Source organism: Schistocerca gregaria, chromosome 4 (genome assembly GCF_023897955.1).
Source record: "Schistocerca gregaria isolate iqSchGreg1 chromosome 4, iqSchGreg1.2, whole genome shotgun sequence".
Lineage (NCBI taxonomy): Eukaryota > Metazoa > Arthropoda > Insecta > Orthoptera > Acrididae > Schistocerca > Schistocerca gregaria.
Window position 1 is genome coordinate 109,833,143 of NC_064923.1, and position 20,829 is coordinate 109,853,971.

A 20,829-nucleotide genomic window follows, 5' to 3' on the forward strand; every position below is an offset into this window, starting at 1 on the left:
ACGAAATTTCAGTCACCAACTTTCTCTTCCAAATGCGAAAATATTTTGTTGAGCCCAACCTACATAGGTAGGAATGATCATCAAAATAAAATAAGAGAAATCAGAGCTCGAACAGAAAGGTTTAGGTGTTCGTTTTTCCCGCTCGCTGTTCGGGAGTGGAATAGTAGAGAGATAGTATGATTGTGGTTCGATGAACCCTCTGCCAAGCACTTAAATGTGAATTGCAGAGTAGTCATGTAGATGTAGATGTAGATCCCTTCTTCCTTATTTGACCGTAAGTCCTCCAAAGCTCTTTTAAATTCCGATTCTAATACTCGATCCCCTATCTCTTCTAAATCGACTCCTGTTTCTTCTTCTATCACATCAGACAAATCTTCCCCCTCCACTTTGATACTCTGTGATTATTATTGTGTGGGGTCTCATTTGTCTCCTCCTGGTACATGTTGTTGAATTTGGAGCTTGCTGCTCCGAAGGTTAACACACTGGGTAGGACGGGGATCAAAACGTCATGTGATACAGAGGATTTAAGGTTTGCTCGGTTTACCTAAGGCCAGTGCGAGATAGTACCTTTGATAAAGGACGCGACCCATAAGTTGCCCGTTCTGAGCACTAATCCCGCGTGCCCTGCGCCTGGTGTATAAAGTTGCACGGCGCTGTGGACTCACCCGCTATCCGGCCGTAGCGCTGGAACATCCTCTCGACGTCGGTCTTGGAGCACTGGAAGGTGTTGAGGTTCCCCACGAAGACCCGCGAGTTGACAGCCTGCGGGTCCTGTGAGTTTGTCTGGTTGCCCACCTTGCTCATCTTCATAGCCCGCTCAGCGAGGGTGGTCTGCAAACAAGAAATTGGGAAACCCGTGAAATGTGTGAATAGCTCAACACGTCTGACTCACATACCAAAGCAAGAAATTACAGAGTCTTGTTCACCTGGTGAAATAATGTGTTCACTCAAAACAACCCTAATAATGTCATATTGTGACAAAACAGCAGAATGGAGACAATATGACGGGAAGAAAACATGGTTTGTTGAAAAGCGAGGCCGTGCACACGATAACAGCGATACGTTACTGACAACATAATTATATTTTCAGGTTTATTTGAACACCGTCATCATTAATACATACTGCACTTAAGCGCTGTAATATCAGAAGCCTTCTTGATTCATTTCCCAATTTGGTAAGAACCTATATATTTACGACGGGTAAATAACAATTTTAATTTTGAGGGTTAGAGGCAGTTCGTAATTTTGATTATGAACATCGACTGCTTAGGATTCTGTAAATTACTGTCCATCAAATTTGTTTTGGGAGCCAGGTTTCCAACATCACATCCAGCATGAATAACGGATTAACGGAATGAATCTTGTTCAGTGAACACGCATACAGGCAATAGAGTAGTCTGGAACGGCTTTCCGAATGCGTAGTGTCAAACTCCTTAGATTTGGTCTGTGCTACATTCATGCTTTTGAGAATTCTTTACTTTTGTCTGTTAACGGCACATTGTATTTTTGCGTATTGTTGCCGGAGAATAAATCCTATTCAATTTATTAGGCATCACATTGACTTGTACGACTGCAATGCCGCAAAGCTTGCAAATGATCGGAGAATATAAAAGACGCCAATTCAAATTATTCAAATAAGTTGCGTACTGCTAGTTGCGACTGCATGACTCAGATATCGTACAACGTCAACTCCGCTTTCCTGAAGAAACACGCCGCCAGTACTAAAATATGATCTTTGGACGACTATCATAGCAATAAGTCCGCATCTGTCGATTCTTTTATGAATCGAAATCCCATGTTTTTGTTTTTTCTTTACAAATGAAACTTTACGTTAAAAACTTGACTTTAACCACGTAAAATGTGTGAAATCGGGTTTAAAGTCCGTTGGAAGTAGATAAGTGCCCTCACTATCTGACGCTGGATGTGCACAGAGAAATGCGCACTCTGTTTTAACAGAGGCCCTTTTCTCGCCCATCTTAGTCTTCATGATGCGAGATCTCCTGCACTACCTATCGTACAGCAGTGTTCCTTTGTAGGTACATTGGGTGATGCGTGTCGGTAGTGCCTGCAAAACGTGTTGCGAATACAGCAATGAGTAATGCAGTAATAAAATGCCAAGCGTGATTCTGAAGTTTTACTACGTGAACAGCGAAAAATGTCGTGACACTTTTCCTTTCATTATTTTGTCGGGAGCGTTGGACAGAAAAAGTTGCGAAAACGTTTGAAATTATGTCTAAAGTTCGTTAAGCCTTTAATAAGAAGATTTTTATATCAATTTAAATTATTAACTTCGGTGAGTATTTATACGAACCTAGCGAGCCGCCCCAGCTCCATACGGATAGCACTAAATACCTAGGGTCGGGAGACTTGTCTGGCGTAGCCTCAATTTTCTATGAGAAAGCCCTGCGTTGAGTTGTAATAAACATTTAGAAAACAACGTTACGTAACTGTAGCCTTAATTTTCTAGAAGAGAGCCTTGCTTTGAGTTGTAATAAACATTTAGAAAACAACGTTACGAAACTAAATAACGTCACTTTCAGGTAACTTAAACTACACTCCTGCAAATGGAAAAAAGAACACATTGACACCGGTGTGTCAGACCCACCATACTTGCTCCGGACACTGCGACAGGGCTGTACAAGCAACGATCACACGCACGGCACAGCGGACACACCAGGAACCGCGGTGTTGGCCGTCGAATGGCGCTAGCTGCGCAGCATTTGTGCACCGCCACCGTCACTGTCAGCCAGTTTGCCGTGGCATACGGAGCTCCATCGCAGTCTTTAACACTGGTAGCATGCCGCGACAGCGTGGACGTGAACCGTATGTGCAGCTGACGGACTTTGAGCGAGGGGGTATAGTGGGCATGCGGGAGGCCAGGTGGACGTACCGCCGAGTTGCTCAACACGTGGGGCATGAGGTCTCCACAGTACATCGATGTTGTCGCCAGTGGTCGGCGGAAGGTGCACGTGCCCGTCGACCTGGGACCGGACCGCAGCGACGCACGGATGCACGCCAAGACCGTAGGATCCTACGCAGTGCCGTAGGGGACCGCACCGCACCGCACCGCACCGCACCGCACCGCACCGCCACTCCCCACTGTTGCTCCTGAGGTATCGGCGAGGACCATTCGCAACCGTCTCCATGAAGCTGGGCTACGGTCCCGCACACCGTTAGGCCGTCTTCCGCTCACGCCCCAACATCGTGCAGCCCGCCTCCAGTGGTGTCGCGACAGGCGTGAATGGAGAGACGAATGAAGACGTGTCGTCTTCAGCGATGAGAGTCGCTTCTGCCTTGGTGCCAATGATGGTCATATACGTGTTTGGCGCCGTGCAGGTGAGCGCCACAATCAGGACTGCATACGACCGAGGCACACAGGGCCAACACCCGGCATCATGGTGTGGGGAGCGATCTCCTACACTGGCCGTACACATCTGGTGATCGTCGAGGGGACACTGAATAGTGCACGGTACATCCAAACCGTCATCGAACCCATCGTTCTACCATTCCTAGACCGGCAAGGGAACTTGCTGTTCCAACAGGACAATGCACGTCCGCATGTATCCCGTGCCACCCAACGTGCTCTACAAGGTGTAAGTCAACTACCCTGGCCAGCAAGATCTCCGGATCTGTCCCCCATTGAGGATGTTTGGGACTGGATGATGCGTCGTCTCACGCGGTCTGCACGTCCAGCACGAACGCTGGTCCAACTGAGGCGCCAGGTGGAAATGGCATGGCAAGCCGTTCCACAGGACTACATCCAGCATCTCTACGATCGTGTCCATGGGAGAATAGCAGCCTGCATTGTTGCGAAAGGCGGATATACACTGTACTAGTGCCGACATTGTGCATGCTCTGTTGCCTGTGGTTCTGTCAGTGTGATCATGTGATGTATCTTACCCCAGGAATGTATCAATAAAGTTTCCCCTTCCTGGGACAATGAATTCACGGTGTTCTTATTTCAATTTCCAGGAGTGTATTTAAGCAGCACATTCCAGGAAAGTGCATGAACGTTGTCTGTTCCATATTTAAGTGGCGTTTAGAGTGGCATCCCAAGCCAGTGATAGGAATTGCGAGCTACAGCACCGGTCGGTCCACTTGAATGTAGCACCAGACAATCGCGAACCTCATTTTACGTGAGACACACTCCTATAATTCCCAGCGCATCATCACTACGTAGCGGTGTAGCATCGATAGAGTGGATTCTCTGCCACAAAACAGTGGTATGTGGCACGCACCAACACGCAACATCAGTACGAAGCATCGTCCGTCACACAATATTGCTAATAGGCACGCTATGTCATACACTATCGGTTAGGAGCGCCCTCTGCCAGGCAACATGTTCTGAAGCCCTCTCTGCCCTGCAATATTGGTACGAAGCACCCTATGCCACCGTACATTGGTACAAAGGACGCCGTCACGCAACAATGAAGAAAGCATCCTGCCATCAGACTTTGGTATGAAGCGCCATTAGCGAGGTGACATTGGTAGGAAATGCTCTGTGCCACGTAACATCGGTACGGAACGCAGTCTGCCATCAACATCGGTACAAAGTACCCGCTGCCACGAAACAACACCGTGGGTGCGGCTTACAGCATTCCCGAGGAGTTTTGCTAGTGATCATTGGATCATAATGTTATCGTTTTCACAGCGGACTTCAGTCCATCACAGTTATGCCACATTGCCACAAATATTTATAAACTATGCTCTCCAGTCTCATTAATGTGACCAACTGTCAACAGCCTGAATAACCACTTTTTCAGTGCTAACCGCTGCGAGACGAGCAGGAAGAGAGTCAACCAATTTCTGGGACGTGCCGACAGGGTTGCGGAGCCAAGCTGACTGGTCAGCTACGCCATGGTGTGAACAGTGCGATCGAGGTGCCCCACAGATTTTCCATTGGGTTTAAATATCGCAGTTTGACAGCCAGGGGGCTGCGGTAAACTCATCCTGTTGCTCTAGCAACCACGCACGTACACTGAGAAGTGTATGGCACTTTCCATTCTGCTGCTGGTAATGCCATCGTATCGAAGATGCATAAACCAGATGTAGTGGTCAACATAGTCCCCAAGGATAGATTAACCAGGTGACGCCATAAAAACATCACCCAGATCATAATGATCCCCCCTGCGGCCTGGACCCTTCCGACGACAGTTCTACTGTGTTTGCTTTGAGACGTTTCACCCCGTGCGCCCAAACAGCCACGTTTCCTATGGGGCATAACGTGATTTATGTGAAAAAGTGACTTGGCGCCAGTCAGTGGATGTTCAACTGCTGTACTGGCGTGCTAATTCAAGCTTTCAGCAGTCAGCATTGATGCATGAACCAGACGCTTGTCATGGAGGTTCATACACAGAGATATTCACTGAATAGACCTCGAGAAGACACTGTCAGTAGGCGCTTGCATCGTCTGGGCGGCCAGTTGTTCAAAAGTTACACAACTATTAGCTCGTACACGTCTTTTCATGCGTCGTTCGTCCCTGCCGTCTACTGTCTGTGTTGCACCACTTCGGCACGGATTTTGGACTGTGCCATTCTGCCATACATTGCATGTATTAACCACGGAGCTCGCAAACAGTTTATGAGCTTAGCCGTTGCGGAAATTCTTCCATCCTTTGCCCCAAATCTAATGCCCAATCCCTTTTGAACGTCAGAAAAATCGCTCCGCTTCCGCATACGACAACGACTGCTGTGTTTCCCGCGTCCCGCTCATCAGCTTTCCCTCCACTGCTAGTGCTGCTACGTGCCATCTATGAGTGATTTTAGCACGTTGAAGTCGAACATAGGCGGTGGTCACATTAATGTGACTGTACCGTGTATACACGCAAGCCTTCCTCGTGAATCAGTTTATCTGTCAGCGCAGAACGTGTGAAAAACTGAAAATGTTCTGAGGTGCCAGCCGGGATGGCTGAGCGGTTCTATGCGCTACTGTCTGGAACCACGCAACCGCTACGGTCGCAGGTTCGAATCCTGCCTCTGGCATGCATGTGTGTGATGCCCTTAGGTTAGTGAGGTTTAAGTAGTTCTGAGTTCTAAGGACTGATGACCTCAGAAGTTAAGTCCCATAGTGCTCAGAGCCATTTGAACCATTTGTTCCTGAGGTTAGGCAGCAACCACGACATGTATACTCAGTTTGTCGGAGGTGCATCCGCAATATTCATTACAGCAGAGGTTGATGCTCTGCGCTAATAGGTAGCTCACCGCGTCTTGTTGTCGTCCACTGCGGCGCTTGATATCACAGCACCATGTTGACATACGTGAAGATTTGCGTATAAGACCCCAAAACCGGTCTTTGCTAAATAGAAGAACCTTACAACTGTAGCGGTATGTTCCACCTATGGCAGTTTGTATGTGTATAGGTAGAAGAAGAAACGGTCATACGTAGAAGACGATAGAAGAATACGAAGAAGAAGAAGAACGGATTTATAGAAAATAGGAGATACTGAAAATCTTTTTTTTGCTGACCTGGAAACCGTTAGACAGGCAGCTTGCAACTGGCGCAGTGCATGCACATGAGGGATGACTGATTCAGCCATTTCGTACAATAGATGAAATTAAGTGATTTGAATACCGTTCGCGCTCTATGAAGTATCTCCATATGCTTGCATTTCAAACCACCGACTGTTTTCTTCTGTTGTGGTATCTTCGGGACATGGTGATGTGCTAAGTGAGCCGAAACATTAAGAAGAGAACTTGCCTTAATACACTGATGGAAGAAAATGCATTTATACACTTTAAATCCTACATACAGGGTGGTTCATTGATAGTGATCGGGCCAAATATCTCACGGAATAAGCAGCAAACGAAAAAACTACAAAGAACGAAACTTGTCTGGCTTGAAGACGGAAACCAGATGGTGCTATGGTTGGCTCGCTAGATGGCGCTGCCATAGGTCAAACGGATATCAACTGCGTTTTTATAAATAGGAACCCTCATTCTTAATTCATAGTAGTGTAGTAAGTAAAGAAATATGAACGTTTTAGTTGGATCACTTTCTTCGCTTGGTGATAGATGGCGCTGTAATAGCCACACACGTAATTAGTACTACGTAACATTCCGCCAGTGCGGACGGTATTTGCTTCGTGATACATTACCCGTGTTGAAACGGACCGTTGGCCAATTCTGCAAAATGTCGATATAGTGTTGATGTATGACTATTGTGATCAAAATGCCCAACGGGCGTGTGCTAAAACAGCCAGATGTGAAACGTCAACCACGAACTGCAACAAATGATGACGCACATGAAGGTGTTTTAGCTGCTGTCGCGGCTAATCCGCACATCAGTAGCAGACAAACTGCGCGACAATCGGGAATCTCAAAAACGTCGGTGTTGAGAATGCCACATCAATATCGATTGCCTCCCCCCTCCCCCCCCCCCCCTTCCATATTTCTATGCACCAGGAATTGCATAGTGACGACTTTGAACGTCTTGTACGGTTCTGCCACTGGACACAAGAGAAATTACGGGACGATGACAGATTTTTTGCACGCTTTCCATTTAGCGTCGAAGCGTCATTCACCAACAGCGCTAACGTAAACCGGCATAATATGCGCTATTGCGCAACGGAAAATCCACGATGGCTGCGACAAGTGGAACATCAGCGACCTTGGTGGGTTAATGTATGGTGCGGCATTATGGGACGACGGATAATTGGCTCCCATCTTATCGATGGCAATCTAAATGGTGCAGTGTATGCTGATTTCCTACGTAATGTTCTACCGATATTACTACAAGATGTTTCACTGCATGACAGAATGGCGATGTATATCCAACATGATGGATGTCCGGCACATAGCTCGCGTGCGGTTGAAGCGGTACTTAATAGCATATTTCATTACAGGTGGCCTGCACGTTCACCGGATCTTACGTCCCCGGATTTCATTCTGTGGGAAAAGTGGAAGAATATTTGCTATCGTGATCCACTGACAACGCCTGACAACATGCGTCAGCGCTTTGTCAATGTATGTGCGAACATTACGGAAGGCGAATTACTCGCTGTTGAGAGGAATGTCGTTACACGTATTGCCAAATTCATTGAGGTTGACGGACATCATTTCTAGTATTTATTACATTAATGTGGTATGTACAGGTAACCACACTGTAACAGCATGCGTTCTCTGAAATGATACGTTCACAAAGGTACATGTATCACATTGGAACAACTGAAATAAAATGTTCAAACGTACCAACATTCTGTATTTTAATTTAAAAATCCTACGTGTTACCAACTGTTCATCGATAATTATGAGCCATATGTTGGTGATTATTACAGCGCCATCTATCACAAAGAAGAAAAAGTGGTCCAACTAAAACATTCATATTTCATTACGTACTACACGAATATTTAATAAAAATGGGGGTTCCTATTTAAAAAATCGTAGTTTATATCCGTTTGACCTATGGCACCGCCATCTAGCGGGCCAACCATAGCGCCATCTGGTTTGCCCCTTCAAGCTAGACAAGTTTCCTTCTTCGTAGTTTTTTCTTTTGCTGCTTATTTCCTGAGATATTTGGCCCGGTAACGATCAATGGACTACCCTGTATGTCTATACTGATATAAAAATAATCAAAACACCCAAAAATAATTAATGTAGGGTAATGACATTTCTATAATGTATTTGCCTACGTAACATTATTAAGTGATTACCAATGCAAGACCACAGGTTAATGTAAGTGGAAGATAAGCCATTGCAAATGTCAAACGCTGGTACATAATTAACAGGTGTAACCAGGAGAACATTGAATGCAAGCATGCAGACGTGCATGTATCTTATTGTACAGGTGCTGTATGCCAGTCTGGGGGATGAAATTCCATGCCTGTTGCACTTGGCCGGTCAATACAGCGATGATTAATGCTGTTTGAGGATGACGCCAGAGTTGTCGTCCGTTGATGTCCCGTATGTGCTCGATCGGAGATGGAAGTGGTATTCGAGCAGGCAAGGCAACATGACCAAATTCCGTAGAGCCTGTTGGGTTACAACACATGTAGGCCAGCGTTATCCTGCTGGAAAACACGTCTTCGAATGCTGTTCATGAATGGCAGCACAAAAAGTCAAAAAGTATAATCATCAGGCTGACGTACAGTTTTGCAGTCAGAGTGGGAGGGATAACAACCAAAGTGATCCTACTGTTATACGAAATCGAGTACTAGACCATAACAGCCGATGTGGGTCCTATGTGTTTGGCACCCAGACAGATTGATTCCAGGTTCTCAACTGGCCTCCTAATCAACACACGGCAATCACTGATAACGAGGCAGAACCAGCTTTCATCAGAAAACACAACAGACCTCCAACCTGCCCTCCAATAAGCTCTCACTTGACACCACTGAAGATGCAAGTGACGGTAGTTTGGGGTCAATAGAATGCATCCTGCAGGGCATCTATGGTAAATCGGAGCTGTCCTTGAAGTAACAATTCGTTGTGACACTGTGGTGCCAAATTACTGCTCAAATTGAGCCAGAAACATGCTCCGAACACGATAGTCTTCCCTCTCGGTGGCGCCGTCCGAAGCCCGGTCTTCTTGTTGCCATTCACATGACCATGGCTGCCAGCAACCATGCACCGTGGCTGCATATCTGCCAAGCCTTTCTGCAGTATTCCATAAACAACATCCAGTTCTCGTAGCCCTGTTACACGACCTCGTTCTAAGTGAGGTGGTGATAAAGGCATCTTTGTCGCCTTAGAGGCATTCTAGACTAACATCAACTGACCATGTCGAATCTCAAACGTAACTAGCACTCACAAGCGGCAAATCGTCGATATGAATAGAAAACAGATGAGCGTCCTCATAGCGGCGCTACTGGCGCGAAATTTGATGAGAATTCTCAGTGTGCTTAAGGAACAGCTATTGCACATTCTGCTATGAAACGACATTGCAATACCAAGCAAAAAGAGAAGGATGTAACCGACAATGAAAGAGCAAAAAATTTGAATAATCGACAGACGATATTCATTGTTCCGTATATGAATAAGCCCTTTGAGCTATTTTTGCAGACCTGGAGCACGGCACGAAAAGTAAAATATCTGAAATTACACGCGTTATTCAAGTGTCCGTCACAAGCGAATAAAGAGTACGGAGACTTCATAGATTACTGTAAAGTACGTTGGTTAAGTGAAGGGACATGCCCGGAACGATTTTTCGATTTAAAACTCGCTGTTGTAGAATGCGGGCTGTTTCCCTCAGTTACATTATGTCGGCGATTGCTGCGCAAACACTGTGCACCATAATTACTCTCCCACGCAAACATTTGAGGTTTCACTCGTCTGGTATGAGACGTTCCCGAGGAGGGCGGGGTAGGGACTCCGCTGGGGGCCGAATCGCACCATAACCCTGGAATCGGTGTGGAGTGGCAGTGGGGTGGGTGGACTGCTGTGGCCTGTTGTGGGGTTGTGAACCACTAAGGGCTACGGCGGGACGAAGCCTCTCCGTCGTTTCTAGGTGCCCGGTGCAATACTCAATACTCAAGACACTGCAAGGTAACTTCTTTCTGATATGATAAGGATGCTTTTAAATAGAAACTTGCGGTGTAGAAGCGACATATTCAGACAACGTCAGTTCTGTTCCCTAAGCTCACTGGTGTTAAAGAGAACACAAGGACTGAAGAATTCATTGTGGCCTTGAAAGAATTCAAGGATAGTTTTATAAGTATTTTGAGGACATTTGTTTCCCAGATGTTTTAGAGACCGTTTGTCGGTTTAGTTAAAAGCGCCCCTGTGCATGTGCAGATGTAACTAATTAACTTGGAAGACAATTCCTATTTTAATGACAAATCTGTTTACATTAAAATTGTGTGCATTGCTTTCTTCAGGTAGAGTACCCAAGTCTTCATAAAATTGCTCCAACATTTCGATCGACGCATTTGTGCGAAAGACCTTTTCTCGATTATGGAACTAAATAAGTTGCGGTACCATGGCAACTTGGGTGCGAAACTCTGAAATTATTTGCGTCTCTCGGTATACCGACAATTCGTACCGGGTAAGAATTGTATTATGTCCTCAGCGCGCCCAAAATAAATAATACCGAAAACTTCATTTGCATCCTATGTTGTTGAGAAATGTGAAATATATAATACGAAATAGAACGTAGTGCGACTGCACAGGCGTTTAAATGAGACGTATTCGCAGTCTTCCCCTCTTCCCGCAACTCACGCACAGATCGCGTGGTGAGGCGATGGGGCCGGCCGGAGTGACGGTGCGTTTCTAGGCGCTGGAGTCTGGAGCCGAGCGACCGCTACGGTCTCAAGTTCGAATCCTGCCTCGGGCATGGATATGTGTGACGTCCTTAGGATAGTTAGGTTTAATTAGTTCTAAGTTCTAGGCGACTGACGACCTCAGAAGTTAACTCCCGTACTGCTCAGAGCCACCTGAACCATTTTTTTGAGGCAATGGGGGGAATGCGAAGTGAGGCTGAGCGCTTCGGCACTCATGTACGGGCACACCCCGCGAGCCGAAATGCTGGCCGCCCCTGGTCTTACAGATGTAGAAACACGAGTACCGACTTCCGTTTACATCTCGCAACTCCTTGCTGTTGCGAGTTTTTTCCATCAGTGTATTTCACCAATAATTGTCGCAGTAACGCATGGATGAGGTCGCATGAGGTTTCTTTATACACTGTGGTCCATTGATCGGCACTGGGCCAAATATCTCACGAAATATCTCAGCGCTATGGGACTTACCATCAGTGGTCAACAGTTCCCTAGAACTTAGAACTACTTAAACCTAACTAACCTAAGGACATCACACACATCCATGACCGAGGTAGGATTCGAACGTGCGACCGTAGCAGTTGCGCGGTTCCGGACTGTGAGCCTAGAACCGCTAGACCAGCGCGGCCGACCACGAAATAAGCGTCAAACGAAGAAATTGCAAAGAATGAAACTTGTCTAGCTTCAATAGGGAAACCAGATAGAGCTGTGGTTGGCCTGCTAGATGGCGCTGCCATAGGTTAAACGGATATCAACTGCGTTTTTTTTAAATAAGGACCCCCATTTTTATTACATATTCGAGTGCTACGTACATAAATATGAATGTTTTAGTTGGACCACTTTTTTCACTTTGTGATAGAAGGCACTGTAATAGCCACAAACATTTGGCTCACAATTTTACACGAACAGTTGGTTTTTAAATTAAAATACAGAACGTAGGTACCTTTGTACATTTTATTTCGGTTGTTACAATGTGATACATGTACCTTTGTGAACTTACGATTTCTGAGAAAGCATGTTGTTACTGCGTGATTACCTGTAATTACCACATTAATGCAATATATGCTCAAAATGATGTCCGTCAAACTCAGTGCATTTGGCAATACGTGTAACGACATTCCTCTCAACAGCGAGTAGTTTGCCTTTCGCCTTCCGTAATGTTTGCACATGGATTGAGAATGCACTGACGCATGTTGTCAGGCGTTGTCGGTGGATCAAGATAGCAAATATCCTTCAACTTCTCCCACAGAAAGAAATACGGGGATGTCAGATACGGTGAACGTGTGGGCCATGGTATGGTGCATCGATGACCAATCTACCTGTCATGAAATGTGCTATTCAATACCGCTTCAACAGCACGCCAGCTATGTGGCGGACATCCATCATGTTGGAGGTACGTCGCCATTCTGTGATGCAGTGTAACATCTTGTAGTAACATCGGTAGAACATTACGTAGGAAATCAGCATATAATGCACCATTTAGATTGCCACCGATAAAATGGGGGCCAATTATCCTTCCTCCCATAATGCCGCACCGTACATTAACCCGCCAAGGTCGTTGATGTTCCACTTGTCACAGCCATCGTGGATTTATATTATGCCGGTTTACGTTAACGCTGTTGGAGAATGACGCTTAGTCGCTAAATAGAATGCGTGCAAAAAATCTGTCATCGTCTAGTAATTTCTCTTGTGCCCAGTGGCAGAACTGTACACGACGTCCAAAGTCGTCGCTATGCAGTTCCTGGTGCATAGAAGTAAGGTACTAGGGCAATAGATGTTGATGCAGCAATCTCAACACCGACGTTTATTTGACTCCCGATTGACGCGCAATTTGTCAGCTACTGATGTGCGAATTAGCCGCGACAGCAGCTAAAATGCCTACTTGGGCATCATCATTTTTTGGAGGTCGTGGTTGACGTTTCACATGTGGCTGAACGCTTCCTTTTTCCTTAAATAACGTAACTATCCGGCGAACGCTCCGGACACTCGGATAATGTCATCCACGATACTGAGCACCATACATAGCACGCGCTCGTTGGGCATTTTGATCACAATAGCCATACATCAACACGATATCGACCTTTTACGCAGTTGGTAAACGGTCCATTTTAACACGGGTAATGTATCAGGAAGCAAATACCATCCGCGCTGGCAGAATGTTACGTGATACCACGTACTTATAAGTTTGTGTCTATTTCAGCGACATCTATCACAAAGCGAAAAAAATGGTCTAGCTAAAACATTCATATTTCTTTACGTACTACACGAATATGTAATAAAAATGGGGGTTTCGATTGAAAAAAAAACGCAATTGATATCCGTTTGACCTATGGCAGCACCATCTTGCAGGCCAACCATAACGCCATCTTGTTGCTCCCTTCAAGCTAGACGAGTTTCGTTCCTCGTAGTTTTTTGTTTGATGCTCATTTCGTGAGATTTTTGGCCCGATCACTGTCAATGGACCACCCTGTGTAGGATAAGGGTGCTCGGAGTTCGAGAGTGGGGGTAAGTGATGAGCGGCGATGATTAGACTTGTCGGCCAGGACGGTCATAGTGGAAGCGGCATACGGGGAGGTAGGATGGAGAGCGGTGGTGCAGGCGGCGACCCGAGCCGGACCATTTCTCACGCACGCGGCCACTTAGAGCGCGCGACGCTGGCAAGCCTGCGGCAGGCACGGCAAAGTTGGCGCCGGCCTAATGAGACTCGTATCTCCGGCGGCGCGAGGCGGAGACCAGACCGCGGCAAACAGTGAGCGCCGCGGGCCCGGGACATTTCCCCTGCTCGGCCCTTTGTAGCGGTCTGGCGCTGCTGCGGGCCCCCGCACCGCACGGCTGCCGGAGTCTGCAAAGGTCACTGAACCTGCAGGTGCGCAAGGGGTGGTGCGTTCATGCCTCGACCAAAAAAATCAGCTACTCACTGTACTTGGCGTCATACTGCGCGACTGGGTTTATATGTCGAACAACGTTCTGACGCTGTCTCGGTTAAAATTTCTCAACGCGGTGACAGCAGACGAGCAGTTTACCGCTTACCTGTCCGTCTGTTCCGTGGAGAACGAGGAACGATTCATGTACGGTGGCCTCGCGAAAATTTGTACGAAAACATTTTGTGTGCAGTGGAAGTTTGTGACGAAGCTCGTTTTGTGAGGACTTCGGTGGACCGCATCCGAATGTCTATAGTAAACTGCATGTGTGAATCGATGGTAGGGACGACGGTTATGGTTGAAACAAACGGTTTTCGGTCATATCGTTTTATTCCGCACCAGTTCCACTGTTGAAACCGGTCGAAATAACCGGTTTCTGAAATAACCGATTTTCGGTGTTTTTTTGGTATTATTTCGTTCAATAAACGTAGAAACTGAACGAATATTGGAAAATTTTGACTCCCTCATTTTCAAGATACACAGCATCAAAATATTAAATAGGCAAATAAAAGATATCTTTGCCCAATCACCATTCGCTGCTTTTTCCTAAAAGAGATAAGTGCTTAAATGTTACAAAAAAACTAAACAGTTTTCTCCAAATGATTCAAATTTTTTTGGAACTCAGTTCCTAATTAATGTTGTAATCTGGGATCGTACCACTTCTACATGATTACTCTGCAATTCACATTTAAGTGCTTGGCAGAGGGTTAATCGAACCACAATCATACTATCTCTCTACTATTCCACTCCCGAACAGGGAGCGGGGAAAACGAACACCTAAACTGTTCTGTTCGAGCTCTGATTTCTCTTATTTTATTTTGATGATCAGTCCTACCTATGTAGGTTGGGCTCAACAAAATATTTTCGCATTCGGAAGAGAAAGTTGGTGACTGAAATTTCGTAAAAAGGTCTCGCCGCGACGAAAAACGTCTATGCTGTAATGACTTCCATCCCAACTCGAGTATCATATCTGCCACACTCTCTCCCCTATAACGTGTTAACACAAAACGAGCTGCCCTTTTTTGCACCCTTTCGATGTCCTCCGTCAATCCCACCTGGTAAGGATCCCACACCGCGCAGCAATATTCTAACAGAGGACGAACGAGTGTAGTGTAAGCTGTCTCTTTAGTGGACTTGTTGCATCTTCTAAGTGTCCTGCCAATGAAACGCAACCTTTGGCTCGCCTTCCCGACAATATTATCTCTGTGGTCCTTCCAACTGAAGTTGTTCGTAATTTTAACACCCAGGTACTTAGTTGATTTGACAGCCTTGAGAATTGTACTATTTATCGAGTAATCGAATTCCAACGGATTTCTTTTGGAACTCATGTGGATCATCTCACACTTTTGGTTATTTAGCGTCAACTGCCACCTGACACACCATACAGCAATCTTTTCTAAATCGCTTTGCAACTGATACTGGTCTTCGGATGACCTTACTAGACGGTAAATTACAGCATCATCTGCGAACAGTCTAAGAGAACTGCTAAGATTGTCACCCAGGTCATTTATATAGATCAGGAACAGTAGAGGTCCCAGGACGCTTCCCTGGGGAACACCTGATATCACTTCAGTTTTACTCGATGATTTGCCGTCTATTACTACGAACTGCGACCTTCCTGACAGGAAATCACGAATCCAGTCGCACAACTGAGACGATACCCCATAGCTCCGCAGCTTGATTAGAAGTCGCTTATGAGGAACGGTGTCAAAAGCTTTCCGGAAATCTAGAAATACGGAATCAACTTGAGATCCCCTGTCGATAGCGGCCATTACTTCGTGCGAATAAAGAGCTAGCTGCGTTGCACAAGAGCGAAGTTTTCTGAAGCCATGCTGATTACGTGTCAATAGATCGTTCCCTTCGAGGTGATTCATAATGTTTGAATACAGTATTTGCTCCAAAACCCTACTGCAAACCGACGTCAATGATATAGGTCTGTAGTTAAATGGATTACTCCTACTACCCTTCTTGAACACTGGTGCGACCTGCGCAATTTTCGAATCTGTAGGTACAGATCTATCGGTGAGCGAGCGGTTGTATATGAGTGCTAAGTAGGGAGCTATAGTATCAGCGTAATCTGAAAGGAACCTAATCGGTATACAATCTGGACCTGAAGACTTGCCCGTATCAAGCGATTTGAGTTGCTTCGCAACCCTTAAGGTATCTACTTCTAAGAAGTTCATGCTAGCAGATGTTCGTGTTTCAAATTCTGTAATATTCCATTCGTCTTCCCTGGTGAAGGAATTTCGGAAAACTGAGTTCAATAACTCCGCTTTAGCGGCACAGTCATCGATAACAGTACCATCGGCACTGCGCAGCGAAGGTATTGACTGCGTCTTGCCGCTTGTGTACTTTACATACGAACCGAAGTTCTTTGGATTTTCTACCAAATTTCGAGACAATGTTTCGTTGTGGAACCTATTAAAGGCATCTCGCATCGAAGTACGTGCCAAATTTCGCGCGTCCGTAAATTTTAGCCCATCTTCGGGATTTCGCGTTCTTCTGAACTTCGCATGCTTTTTCCGTTGCCTCTGCAACAGAGTTCGGACCTTTTTTGTGTACCACGGGGGATCCGTTCCATCTCTTACCAATTTATGAGGTATGAATATCTCAATTGCTGTTGCTACTATGTCTTTGAATTTGAGCCACATTTGGTCTACATTCGCATAGTCAGTTCGGAAGTCAGTTTGGAAATTAGAGACAGTCAGTGTTAAAGGTGTAAACTGAGTTTGAAGAACTATGTTTTGTGTTGAAATGCCAGTTTTCAAGAGTTACAAACAGATAAAGGGACTTCCTGAATGAGATTTTCATTCTGCAACGGAGACTTCCTGGTAGATTAAAACTGTGTGCCGGACCAAGACTGGAACTCGTGACTTTTGCGTTTCGCACCCAAGCACAAATCACCCAGTCCTCACAGCTTTAGGAGGCGAGGTACTGGTGGAAATGAAGCTGTCAAGATAGGGCGTGAGTCGTGCTTGGGTAGCTCAGTTGGTAGAGCACTTTCCCGCGAAAGGCAAAGGCCCCGACTGGAGTCAAGATCCGGCATACAGTTTTAACCTGCCAGGCAGTTTCAGATAAAGGCGTATTCTGTAGATACAAGCAACACATTAGCTACTTCCTGCTTTTATTGTATACTATGAATGAAATTTTAAGTTTTTAATTTATCACTGATACCATACTTTCCTTCCTATTTTACTACTCGTATTTCACAGAAACGACAGACAAATCTTTAATCTTTCAAATCAAATGAAACATTGTACTTCATAGCTACGTCACTTGTTAAAAATATTAAATACAAGATTGATTCCACACTGCAATACACCGGATGAACAGCGACGACAGCCAGAAACTTCCGTATAAATGAGATAATGGCAATTCTTGCATACTGCATGTACCTCAAGCCACGATACACTGCAAAAGAGGCCTTACACTGAGGTCACAAGAATCATGGGATACCTTCTAAACATCGTGTCGGACCTCCTGCTGCATCAAGTCGACGTGGCATGGAGTCAACAAGGCTGGCCGCTGTGGCCGAGCGATTCTTGGAGCTTCAGTTCGGAACCACGCTGCTGCTACGGTCGCAGGTTCGAATCCTGCCTCGAGCATAGATGTGTGTTACGTACTTAGGTTAGTTAGGTTTAAGTAGTTCTAAGTCTAGGGGACTGATGATCTCAGATGTTAAGTCCCACAATTCTTAGAGCCATTTCAACCACTTGAATCAACAAGACGTTAGATGTCCACTGCCTTTATATCCGTCCATAACTGCGAAACTGTGGAGGATTTTGTTCACGAACTGACCTCTCGATTATGTCCTATAAATGTTCGATGAAATTCGCGTTGGGGGACCTGGGTAGCCAAATCATTCGCTGGAATTGTTGAGAACGATCTTGAAACCAATCGCGAACAGTTGTGGCCCGGTGGCATGGCGGATTGTCATCTATAAAAATTCTATCGTCTGGTGACATGAAGTCCATGGACGACCGGAAACGGTCTCCAGGTATCCGAACATAACTATTTGCACTCAATGATCAGTTCAGTTGGACCAGAGGACCCAGCCTTTTATATATAAAGGCAGCCCAGACCATGATCAAGCCACCACCAGCTAGCACAGTGCCTTGTTGGCAGGCTGGGGCTATGGCTTTGTGGGGTCTAAGCTACGCCCGAACCCTAGAATCAGCTCTTACTAACTGAAGTGGAGACTCACCTAACGGGTCAGGGTTTTCCAGTCGTCTACAGTCCAACGGATATGGTTATGAGCCCAGGAGAGGCGCTGCAGGCGATTTCGTTTTGCTAGCAAAGCCACTAAACTCAGCCGTCTTCTCCCGGAGACCATTAACGCCATATTTCGCGGCGCTGTTCTAAAGGACACGTTCGTCGTACGTCTCACATTTTGCGTTTATTTGACGCAATGTTACTTCTCTGTGAGCTCTGACGACTCTAAGCAAATGCTGCAGCTGTTGGTCGCTAAATGAAGGCCCTCGGCCACTCCGTTGTCACTGGTGAGAAGTAATGCCCGAAATTTGGTTTTCTCGGCACACTCTGGACACAGTGTACCTCGAAATACTGAATTTCCTAACGGATTCCGAAATGGAATGTCTCCAGCTCGAAGCCCGTGAATTCCCTTCCTGAGGCCATAATGACTTCGAATACCTTTTCACATGCATCGTTTAAATAAAAATAACAGCTCCGCGAATGCGCTCCCTTTTATACCTTGTGTAAGAGATACTATTGTCATCTGAGTATGTGCATGTTGCCATACCATTACTTTTGTCACCTATTTGTATTGTCCCAGCAATGCTGCACCAGTTACTATGCCCTGTGCTTGTTGCTCGATTAAATGCGTCTGTTTTCACGTCGACTCATTTTAATGTGCCAGGAAACCTCAAATTAGCGCAAAGTCCCTTACAGAGTGAAAATTAGTTTTGGAAACTATGTCCCAGGCTGTGACTATGTCTTGTCTGCGCCTGATATTTTCTTCCAAAAAAAGTGCTGTTGCCACAAGGGAGTGCTGTGGACGTTTTGTGAGGTTCTGTGGGTACGAGATGAGGTAACTGGCGGAAGTAAAACGGTGAAGGAAGGTCGCGTTTCGTGCTTGGGCAGTTCAGCCAGAAAAGTACTTGCCCGCGGAAGGCAAAAGGTCACACTTTTGAGGCCCACCCAGCCTCATAGTTTCAATCTTCCAGGAGGTTTCGAATCGGCGCACACCCCACTGCAGAGTGAAAATTCGTTGAGATGGTGACTATTTCTATCTTACACAAATGAGGCTGTTTTCCCAAGCTTGCCAACAATAAATACTGACGCCACATAAATTACTGTATGAGCCGTTTCCTCTTGGGCTTGCTGCAACATGGACTATAATGAGGACAAATCAAAAACTCTCTAAGAAAAAAAAATCGACGCACCATGAAGGGTTTGGCAACGATCTTGCCGCAGTGGATACACCGGTTCCCGTGAGATCACCGAAGTCGGGTGTGGCGGGCACTTGAATGAGTGACAATCCAGGCCGCCATGGGCTGTTGCTATGTTGCGGGGTGCACTCAGCCTCGTGGTGCCAGTTGAGGAGCTACTCGACCGCATAGTAGCGGCTTCAGTCACGAATACCATTTTACGACCGGGAGAGCGGTGTGCTGACTCCACGCCCCTCCTATCCCCGTAGGGCACTCGTGGCCTGAAGACGGAGTGTTTTACCACGAAGGGGTTACCCGAATGGGACGGAAATCTGTACATGTGATGGACATATAGAGACAAGCAAATAGTTGAAGAGATTCACAGTCTGAGCAAGTCAGCATCTCTGGCTTTTATGCAGACAGTTATTGATAGTTGTTGAGTGTCCTCATGAGCGATATCGTGTCCAATTTTGCCAAAGTGGGGCGTTAGATCTTAAAAATCCATAGCTGATTGGAGTGCTCTGACCATAATGCTCCAAATGCTCTTAGGTGGGGAGAGGTACGGCGACCTTGTTGACCCAGGTATCATTTGGCCTTGTGCAGTCAGGTGTTATTTGATCCAAATGTAAGCCCTAGATAGCTTGCTATGAAGGGCAACGAAACGGCCCGTAGATTATCGTCGACGTAACACTGTGCTGTTGCGGTGCCAAGCGTGACAACCAAACGGGTCCTGGTAAGAGAAGAAATGGTCCTCCAAACCATCACTCCTCATTATTGGCCGATACGGCGGGGCACAGTAAGGGTAGCATCCCATCACTGTCCAGGGCAACACACACGTCATCGGCGTGGAATCTCATTGGCTGGATTATAAATGTCTTCAGTGATGAATCCCGCTTCGAAATGAGCCCAGATGATCACCGAAGGCATGGTTGAAGACACCCCAGCCAGTGGTGTGCTTCCAGCCTGACTGTCCCACGCCATACGGGCCTACAACCAAGACTGGTGCTTTTTTTTTTATTGCAGGACCAATTTGGTTATCATCTAAGGCAGCTTTGCAGAACAGCGGTACGTCGACGATATTCTACACTCGATTTTCTGTCCTTCATGACAAGTCATCCTGGACTTACATTTCAGCAATATGATGTCCGCCCAAACATGGCGAGAGTTTTGTACTGTTTGATCTTTTGCTTGCCAAACCCTACCTTGGCCAGCAACGTCGCCAGACCTCTCCCCAGGTGAGAACATTTGGAGCATTTGGGTAGGGCCCTCCTAGCATCTTGAAACTATGACGATATAAAGTGCAAATTGCACGAA

General features: G+C 46.1%; 1 protein-coding gene across 1 annotated transcript in view; it reads right to left on the reverse strand.

Annotated features, from left to right (window-relative positions):
* Positions 1 to 20,829, reverse strand: part of LOC126267344 (RNA-binding protein Raly-like) — a 953,265-nt gene that overhangs the window by 667,218 nt on the left and 265,218 nt on the right. Inside the window, exon 2 of the mRNA XM_049972467.1 lies at positions 666 to 831. Within this exon, the coding sequence (XP_049828424.1) occupies positions 666 to 810 (145 nt within the window). The 5' untranslated portion in view covers positions 811 to 831. The remainder of the gene's footprint in view (positions 1 to 665; positions 832 to 20,829) is intronic.